Source organism: Sinocyclocheilus grahami, unplaced genomic scaffold (genome assembly GCF_001515645.1).
Source record: "Sinocyclocheilus grahami isolate Dianchi unplaced genomic scaffold, SAMN03320097.WGS_v1.1 scaffold441.1, whole genome shotgun sequence".
Lineage (NCBI taxonomy): Eukaryota > Metazoa > Chordata > Actinopteri > Cypriniformes > Cyprinidae > Sinocyclocheilus > Sinocyclocheilus grahami.
The window spans coordinates 355,052-365,855 of record NW_015505620.1 but is presented as its reverse complement, the minus strand read 5'-3'; the positions used below and the strand labels follow the sequence as shown (position 1 = coordinate 365,855).

Here is a 10,804-nt window from a genome sequence, read left to right as displayed (position 1 = left end):
TTTTGACCACCCTTAAACTGTAGACCAGTTGCCATAGTAACAACCATCCTAGAAATGGGATCAGTCTCAAGTCGAACTCATTTATATATTTATATATTTATTTTTTTTTTTACCATAAATTTAACAGGATATTTTAACAGTGTAGTGTATTAATTGTGCCCCTTAATAACAAGTTAATTTCCTGTCTGTGAAGTCCTACAGATACGCAAATACATCTGCGGTTGGGACATTTCTACCATCACAAAGGAAAATATCTTCATGGATGGTCATATGTTGCATCACTCTGTGGACCCGTCGAATGTGCCATGTGAGTAACAGCTCAACTTTCTTACTCCCTCAAACCAACCTATTTCCAACAGCTCTGCTTTATATCAGCTCTGATGTCAAGACAGGTTGGTAAATCACCTCGGCTGCTCACTCTTTGTTTTATTAGATTTCCTGCCACAGAAACGTAAAAGTGGTTTGAACAGCATCTCTTTGGTCTCTTGCCATAAGCAAAAAAAGTGGCCTTGCTTTTAAGCACCCCAATTTTTCCTTCTAAACCCAACATTCAGATTCTTTTGAGGTTTTATGCATTCTATAATAATAAAAATCTTTATATCTGATACAGTTTTAATTACAGGTGCTCTTACTAACCACAATAAGGCAAAACATTAGTCACTAATGTAAAGTATTCACATTCCCAGTATTTCACAGCTAAGACTTACAAAATACCAATATATATATGAAAGCCTACATACAGTATATATATATATACATATATATATATATATATATATATATAAAGCCACCTGGCAGTAATGCCATTTCAGCTCAGCAGGTAGAAAAATTTGTCAAGGAAAATCTCCTCATATAATCCACAAGTGAGTGGTCTAGTAAAAGTAGGCAGCCCCATCCTCAGTTACTGTCTAATTCATGTGATCATTGCAAATATTCTAAGTCTTTTGTGCGTTCCATTCTGAAGTGCTTATCCCTATGTCCTAACGCCTTCGAAAGGGTTTACCCTCCAGAGTCAGCTTTGAATGGCATGAAGGGTGTAGGAGCCCAAAAACTGCTTCTTGGCATGCACTCTCTTACAATTCTCAAATTATGAAGTCTGGTGACGAGAACCAGTGGCATTTGGCCCTAGCATTCTGTAGTCCATTGCAGAGCTTCAGCAGAGGGAAAGATACAAAGTGTGTTTAACGTTTATGCCACATAACCAGTTTCATATATATGGTTTTTCTGGCACAGTAAACTTGCTTAGTAGCACACTTGGTACAGTATATCACTTACAATGTGTCAGGTACGAGTTCCATAAAACAAAAGTCACAATAAAAGAGCTCAAAGACTTGTAGAAGGAAGCTGAAATGACAGTTGCTAAGCAAATGTGTTTTTATCTCATGTTTGCTTTTGTTAACACTATCGGTTAGGTTTAGGGTAGGGATTAGTGTAGGTGGTACATTAACCTTTTAGTGCCACACCCTGGAAAGTGTTGCAAAACGTGCAAGAAGCAAATGTAAAATAATTAAATGTTGCCAGGTTCACACCCATCTGTTTCAGACGTAACTAAATAACAAATAACTGCACTTTTAGCACCACTTGCAACAAGAAACATGCAAGAAGCAACGTACTTCCTTTTTGCAGAAATGTCACTACAGGCACATTTTTCCAATGTCCCTATAGGCTTTGAAAAGTCATGGATTTGATTCCCACACAAAAAAATAGTATGAACAAAATATATACCCTGAATGCATTATAAGTCAACTGGGATAAAAGCATCAGCCAAACACATAAATGTGTATCTAAAAAGTATTTCATAACTTTTACATATCTGTTCTATTGAAATTGAAATGATCTCATTTGACTGAATGCTGAGAGCAGTGAATGCTGTAAAAACTGTGTTTCTGCCTAAAAAGTCATACAAGAACACTAATGGAGACAATAAGTAATCAAACTCAATCAGAGGAATAGGAACCAGGACCAGAATTCACAACTCAGCTACTGAATAAATGCTTAAATTTTGGTCTATTATTTACACAAAGCTAAGACCTATGATGCACTTTTATGATACTTTTGTCTTTTTGAAGCTTTACAGACCTTTCCTGTAAAATTCTCCATTTAGCATAATTGTAACAACCCACCATTAAACCAAATTCTGATATATGATATGAATGCAGGAATTAGTGATGAGTTCCAATCCAACACTTTCTTAAACAATGCTGCACTAACCTTAGCTCTAACGATGAAGTCTAACTATGGTGTGACTCCACACTGTGTTCACCACCAGTGCTCGGCAGGCTCCTAAAGAGATTTCAGTCATTAGTTGCTCCTTTTCAAATATCACCAGGATGTTTCCCTTTCATGATCTGGAGCACATGACTTTATGATGCACTAGGTCTACTAAGCTTTGGAGAAGTACATACAGGGCCTCTGCAGTGGTATTTTCAACCTTTGAAAGACCTAAAAATAGAGTGCTCTGCTAACCTCCAGTCAAGTCACTTCTAATTTGGGTTACCCGTCGCCCCAGTCACTCCTGACGTCACTCAAGTCAGTGCAGCTCTTTATTTTTAGAGGCCTCCCCAGAACTAATTGAAGGACAGGCACTTACAGGCTGGTGTTATGTAAGGGGATTACCTTGTTGTTACTGCATGCACCTCGGGCAGCTAGTGGGACTTTCACAGTGGTTACTAGCAAAGGAAGGGCAGAGCGGCTCCAGAAATAGCCCAGTCTACAGCCTAATTGTTCAACTCTTGTGCACTTTTTCCCCTCCTAAGCTGCAAGCCAAGGTCGGTGACCTGATCATCCACCTCACTTGTTCCGGAAGAGTCTTTACCGGAGTCCCCCCCCCATGACTTCAAGAGCACCAGCCAATAGGTAGAGCACAGCAGAGGTCCGACCTCAGCCCCAGACAAACAGCCAAGCGCCAAAAGCACTTAGGAGTGATCCCAGCAATGTGCCCCACTGTCTGAAGCTGCCAGGTATGTTCTTATCAGCATAAACACAGAGCACGAGGCTCCCCGTTGAAGCCGAGCCAGTCTTTGGAGGAAGGCCCCTCAGAGGCCAGGTCAGGCTGCTTGTGGCGCCCCCGCTCAGGTCATAAATGGCGCTTTTCCACTGCATGGTACGGCACGGTACGGCTCGGTACAGTTCAGTTTTTGGGGGTTTTCCACTGGGTACAGTACCTGGTACTTTTTTTAGTACCACCTCGGTTGGGGTTCCAAGCGTACCGTACCGTTACCAAAACGTGACGTGTAAACTCTACTGATCACGGATTAGCTGGAGAAAATCGTCACTACCTGCGTCACTGAACTTGCGACATGAGACACAAACAGACCCGCTAGATTTAAATCAGCACAGCCAGCGAAGGATCGAATGCAACTGTTTTGAACGAGCGCACCTTTTTTAACAACCAAAAAGTGGCTGTTCCCCCTGTTGCAGAAGAACAGACGTTCCTCTCGTTGATAGCAGAGGAGCGGATCCAGCGAGAGCTTGATGGGGCGACGCGGAATGAAAACGTTTTTTAGGAGTCGCGGCAGTAGAGGCGGTGCAACTATAACAACATGTGAATAATCCCGCCCACTCTAAAGCGGTACTAAACTGCAGTGGAAACGCGAACCGAGCCGTGCCGTACCGTACTGAGCCGTACCGAGCCGAGTCGTACCACGCAGTGGAAAAGCGCCAAAAGGCAAACAGTGAGCGTCTCTCCAGGTGTTACCAAGGAAAACTTTATGTAGGTCTTTCCAATTCCAATCTGTCAGTCAAACTCATCTATTGATTCTCTTATCTTTGACCATAATGAGTGTTCTATACACTCTGAATGAATATGGTCTTCAATTTGATTGACAAATTCTACAACCACTGGAAATTTGACAGCAAACCATGTCTTATGTATATGCTGCAAGTTTTATGGAGAACCTAAGCTGCCGGACTTCTTTCACATTCTCTTTGAAATTTTTTGGCAGCTCATGTGTCCAGTTCAATATAAAGACGACAACTGTTGGATCGGATTGACATATATTTTATGACTTAAACAAGCTGCCTAATAATGTAGAGCTTGAAAAAGAAAAGAAATAAAGAACTCAGTCTCATGGCGACTGTGTTTCAGTGCGGCATCACTCAGCAACAAAGAAAATACTAAAGCTCTTTACAAACAGCCCAGTTTCTTAAGTACAGTTTCAAAATAAGGGGTATAAATAATACTGTCTTATTAGAAGCAAGGAGTCAAATTACATATATTGTTCATTAGTGTTAGTCAAAGTTAGTGTCGAGACCAGCTCAGTCAAGACCGAGTCCAGGCTGAGACCTGAGTAGGTTGAGTTTAAGTAAAGACAGATTGTCATCACTTGCTCACAGTCATTTCATTCCAGAACCTGTTGACTTTATTTCTTTTGTGGAACATACAAAGAGAAATTATCAAAGAAAACAATGACACTCAATAAAGACCGATTCTTTCAAGCTTTACGAAACAATCCAAACAATAATAATACTAATAATAATAATAATATAACCATAGAACTTGCATTCCATAGAACTTAATATGTTACATTCATTCAGAAGCAATATGCACACAGTTCTCCTGTTCTTAATTGCCTTCTAATCTAGTAGTTTAATAAACTGATTTGTACATTATGAATAATGTTGGCTCTATGATTGATTTGAATATTATGAATATTGTTGGTTCTTGCTTCTGTTACAGTATGAACAACATATTTGTGAATCAGACACCCTAACTGTGCAAAAATATTTCCAATCTTCCAATGAGATTTACAAATACAATGGAAATTTGAGGGGTGAAGTCCCATGGAGCTACTGTAGAACACTGATCTCCTGACTAGTCAGAATGCCACGCCATAGTAACTCCTGCCTTCATAACATCATATCCAATTCACTGCCTTACTCACAAACCACAGACCTGAATGCTGACTTATGTACACCCATCCAAACTCTACTGCCGAATTGGAGACGGATCAGTCTCTGTCTCACAGGGAAAGAGCTCAGCACTCCAGAGCTTCTCCAAAGCGTCTGGAATGGCTGTTGACACTCCCAGTCTTTAATGTAGGATCAAGAAAAGCTTTAACTCATTACTCTTTTCAACCCACCCTTCCATTCTTGTCTTAACTACTTTCAAATGTTTAATGCTGCTGCCTTCAGAGGTCATTTGTTCCACTAAGATACACAGGCAGTTACAATGATCATATAGAAAGCTAAAATGGACAGGCTAGAAATACATTCGCACACGACAGACACGTATACCATGAAGATGTAGAAAGTGCTACAATGAATTTAGTGACTTCATAGCATTAAACAATCGTCATTATCAGGACTGCATGAAATGGCTGCAAATGATGAGCGGTACCGAACAAAAATCTGTTACGGAATCAGAAATTTGTTTTTAATTCTGCATAATTAACACTAAGACCTTTGCAATAATCAGTTGTTTGAAATAACTCCCAATGACTCATATATATAAGCAAAGCTGTTCTTGAAAGACAGAGAACCGCCCAACGTAATTAAACAAAGATGCTTTGCTATTAAATTGACTCTTTTTTCACAAATGGTAAATATGACATAAGAATACACTGATGGACCCTTTAATGATTTCCAACTTGCAACCTAAGCATTTTTCATCAGAGACAAAAGCTGCCTCTTTCTGAAACATTTTGACGAACCTTCTCATAAGGCAGGAAAAGGGTCAACGTCTACTCTGTTCCAATGGATAAACCTGGAATTAAAGCAAAACTGATAATAAAATAAGGACAATTATAATAAAAAATACAGCTAACACAAAACATTCATAATTTACCTAATACTGAAGTTTAATTATCAAGTTTGAAACAAACTGCAAAGATGTATGATTTTATAAAGCAGTTATGTTCAATAAAAAGCACAATACGACTCCCACATTTTGACCAGACACCTATGATTTTCACTCAAATGGTATCTGGATTTCCTCAAATTTATAGACATATTCGCTAAAAGCAATTTCTAGCCTATTAAATATTTTAAGCTGAACATTACTAGAAAAAAATTATTCACTATACACAAATTCCCATGGTTAAATACATTTTCCAGACCTGTAAACCACACAAAAAAAAACCTGTATTTATCTGAACATGGGAACCCCGAATTAAGCAAATAAGCTTTTTTACAAGCAACATGTCTTGCTATTGCCCTTAACTACAGGATCTAACAAAATCCAACATGCTGATCTTGTCTTTTCCTTTGCTTATCCAATAACAAACCTATTCAAGCAAACCCCTTAACATCACAACTCACTGGCGGCAGGTTCGACTAACTCCAAGAGTGCAATTATCGGAGCAAAAAGCTTTCTCTCTGCCTTGATGAAAGACAGGGAGCCCCCTTGAGCGACTCAACGTCTTGTTTATTTACACCCCTCTCTTCCTGTGTCATGCTTTTTGGTTCCAATTTGCTTTGTTACACTTCCACTAAAACTGAACAACTATGCGTGTGGTCACAATAATTTTAACAGGCTGACACTCTCTCCGCGCACACACACATTCCGCCCTGTGCCCTCTCACCTCCGTGACACCTTCAACTATACCACATTGCAGGACAGCGAGGGAAAGGTGGGGGGACTTCAAAGTGGCCGGAGGGGGGTGCTTCTTTTTCCTGCCACTTGTCATCATCTAAGGGTCTTTGCTGCCTCCCTTATTACTTTAATCAATTCCAACTGCTTCAAGAGGCTTTGATGGGGGAGCAAAGCATGCTGGAAGCACCTGCCGCTGAGCAGAGCACAGGTGGCCTACAGAGCCTCGGGGTGAGACTCAAGACCTCTGCACAAGGAGGCAATAACAGCGCTGTTACCCAGCAGGCATTCCAACTGGCCCGTCTTCAGAGAACATGTTGGCAGCACATAGTTAAAAAACGAAACAATATGAATTTTAAGAGATGTATGAGCACTGGATCACAAATAAAAAAATTTTTTTTTTTATTATTATTATTAAATCAGCGAGGGAAAGGTGGGGGGACTTCAAAGTGGCCGGAGGGGGGTGCTTCTTTTTCCTGCCACTTGTCATCATCTAAGGGTCTTTGCTGCCTCCCTTATTACTTTAATCAATTCCAACTGCTTCAAGAGGCTTTGATGGGGGAGCAAAGCATGCTGGAAGCACCTGCCGCTGAGCAGAGCACAGGTGGCCTACAGAGCCTCGGGGTGAGACTCAAGACCTCTGCACAAGGAGGCAATAACAGCGCTGTTACCCAGCAGGCATTCCAACTGGCCCGTCTTCAGAGAACATGTTGGCAGCACATAGTTAAAAAACGAAACAATTTTAAGATTAAGAGATGTATGAGCACTGGATCACAAATAAAATTTTTTTTTTTTTTATTATTAAATCAATCATACATTTAACATATACACACTGTCAAAATAAGATTGAAGCTTGTGCGAATATGCAAAGTGAAGTCCAGGATGTTCAGGCCCAGCAGAACTTGGTTACGTCGCCATCTACTGGCTCCTCAGCAAAATTAAAAGTCAAAAAGCTGCAAAGGAAATTTGACAGCCCCTACCAAGTATTGAGTACATGTACAGTAAATTAACATACTTTCCAGAAGGCCAACAATTCACTAAAAATGTTTTTTTTATTGGTCTTATGAAGTATTCTAATTTGTTGAGATAGTGAATTGGTGGGTTTTTGTTAAATGTGAGCCAAAATCATCACAATTAAAAGAACCAAAGACTTAAACTACTTCAGTCTGTGTGCATTGAATTTATTTAATACACGAGTTTCACAATTTGAGTTGAATTACTGAAATAAATGAACTTTTCCACAACATTCTAATTTATTGAGACGCACCTGTACACTGTGAGAAAATATCGTGATTTTGCTACGCATCAAAAAAAAATACGCAAAATGAGACAGACTGACAGAAAATTCATATTTTAAGATTCATTAAAAGCATGAAAACAACTGACAAAAATTGAGCACAGAGCTGTGTAACATTTTTCAAAATCCTTTAAAAAAAAAAACTTTCATATTATGTACATATTTATATACACATGTATAAACTGCTTATATAAAAATCAATTTAGATCAATTTGAGTGAATTCTGCTAATTCTTAGCAGAGGGCCAAATAACATGACCATAGTTTATTAGTATTACTATAATCAAACTCACAACAAATTTAAAAGAACAGAATATCTCAAGCATATGCATAAACATAAAACTTACCAATTGTGGCAGAATCTTTTCAAAGTGCTCAATATCAATATTGTCACAGTCCTCATTGTCGGCCTGTTTAACAGCTCTGCGTGTCGCCTCTGTAGCATACAGATATTCATCATAATAATACTGCATTGTACCACAAAGTATGCAGTGCCTATAGAGGTAAAGTTTGCCTTACCTTCAACAAATACTTTCAGCATTTCTGCTACAAGTATGACAGCATCACTGCTGACTGTGGAAGAAAACCTTCATAACTGAATGCCTGATCTCACAGACCATTTTTTTCTGAATTATTAACTTTGTCTTTATCCTTCATCGATATTGTAAGGGGGGTTTAATAGAACACTTTAAATGAACTAAACTCAGTTGAGGTAAAGGAGACCAGCTGCAAGTGACCGTATGGCGTGTTCAAGTCTTCCTTGGAAGTTCGTAATTACGAGTTGGGAAGTCGTAATTAAGACATCAGGTGCGTTCAAGTCATTTGGTTGAAGCAAGATAGTGATGCACGTTTTCTACAAAAGCGTATTAAGTTTTACTTCAACAAAAGGATGAACAAAGATTGTGCATCAGTGTGTTTTTGCGTTTTTAATGTTTTTATTCCATTTTTTATGGTGCTGTAAATTAAATCGTTACATATTCTATCGCAACTGTACAATGCTATCGCATTTTGTACATGCAGCTTAGATCAATTAAAAATATTGATAATTTCATTCTTTTTTTTTTTTTTACCGTCCCCAGCTTGGAAACTCTGGGATTAAAGAAAGAATTCAATTATGACTTTACAGTGCCATTCACATGCGCTTAACTTGTAAATACTATCTTTACAAAATGACTTGAATGCGCCATGCAATTGGGTGTTCAAATGTAAGGGGACTTAAAAATGGACCCACAAACAAATTCTACTCAGATCACTTCCTTTTAAGAGATCTTTAGAGGGTCTGAGATTATTTGTGGTGTTCAAATACACCTCATAGATGCTCAAGACCACTGGGAGTGGTCAGACAAACTAGGTGTGAAAACTCAGTTACATCTCTAAACTCTCAGTGTTTTAACGCAAGTGCGACATTTATCTACAGACGTTTAGCTGGGAATATAAATGGTTTTGTTTTATTGTTTGGATATGTATAATCAGTAGCAACACACTGCTGGCCACAAAATGAAGAACAAGATCATGATGGGTTTTGACATTATGACAGGTAACCAAGAGACTAAGTTGAATACTACTCTGCAAAATATATGACTGGGAAAAAAAAATAATAATAATTTGTAATATAAGACATTTTAAAAAGCATAATACAGTTTCTTGAGCAATAACTTCTCTCTTTTTACCAAACATTGACAGGTGAAGCAACTATAATATTGTGAACCCTGAGTGTGGTAACGTTAGACAATTTCCTAAAAGAAATAACCGTCTCACCTTTGGTTTTATCCTCCTTAAAAGAGCGTGTCAAAAGTTTGGCAACAGTTTCCTTAAAAACAGGTGAATTTTAGCCATTAAAACAGGAATAGGAGCAACGGCGTCGTAACAAGAAAACGCTAATAATCCTAATACTTTCGACTTGATCCCTTATTATGAACTGTATGTTACAGACTTGAAGACGTAAACAGTTAAACGTATTGAAATGTACTTTTTTAAACACGATTTAATTTCCTGCATTCGCCATTTTATCACGCTGTTGTCATAAAGCATTGGTCTCAAACTCAATTCCTGGAGGGCCACAGCTCTTCAGAGTTTAGCTCCAACCCTAATCAAACACACCTGATCCAGCTAATCAAGGTCTTCTGGATTACTAAACTTCCAAGCAGGTGATTTGAAGCTGGTTGAAGCTAAACTCTGCAGAGCTGTGGCCCTCCAGGAATTGAGTTTGAGACCACTGTCATAAAGCCTCCAGTAACGTCACTGCTGGAATCAGCTTCTTCTTTGTTTGCTGAATGTCATGTCGGACAGGCTGCTGCACTCTAGCGCGCTAATACAGAACGACAACACGGATGACCTTGAAGCGTTTGTGAAGAATAAATATTTGACGGAAAAATTAGCATCTTGTTCCACAGGAACACTCCATATTAAAATAATAATAATAATAATTTTGACTCAAAATTGTTATTATTCATCAAGCATTCTCATTATTAGGCTGCTATATCAAGCTGCAAAGTCAATACTACGGTGACCGAGAAGTGCAAAGCAAATCCCAATTCTGAAAACAAAATAACAAATTACAAACACAAATGCAAGTCTAAAAAACAAAATGACAATTCAGAAAGCACAACAACAATTCAGAAAACATTATAACATGTCAGAAAACACAATGACAAATTCGAAAACAAAATAACAAGTCAGAAGACACAACGACAAATCCGAAAACAAATTAACAAGTCAGAAAACACAATGACAAATCAGACAGACCGGAAGAGGTAGGTATAGTTTGACACAGCGCCATTGGTTTGGGATTACTCACCGCTGACTGGACGAGACATCTGTCAATCAACGTATACAGGGAAGAACCAGCCGAAGAACAGCAGAGTCGTGGTAGAAAGTTCGGAGATGGTATTAAAGTAGCTCAGTTTAAATGTATTGTATGAATTGCCCTTACTATGGAATAAAAAATACGGAGTGTATATTTACATTTAGTTAAAAGTG

General features: G+C 38.6%; 1 protein-coding gene across 1 annotated transcript; it reads right to left on the bottom strand.

Moving 5' to 3' along the window:
- Window positions 1-7,368: 7,368 nt before the first annotated feature.
- On the bottom strand, window positions 7,369-9,830 carry LOC107552128 (centromere protein X-like). The gene is given in 5 exon segments (XM_016233956.1): window positions 7,369-7,482; window positions 8,173-8,261; window positions 8,345-8,398; window positions 9,584-9,635; window positions 9,795-9,830. Coding segments are annotated over 5 exon segments (246 nt in total). The 3' UTR covers window positions 7,369-7,467.
- Between the last annotated feature and the right edge of the window lie 974 nt (window positions 9,831-10,804).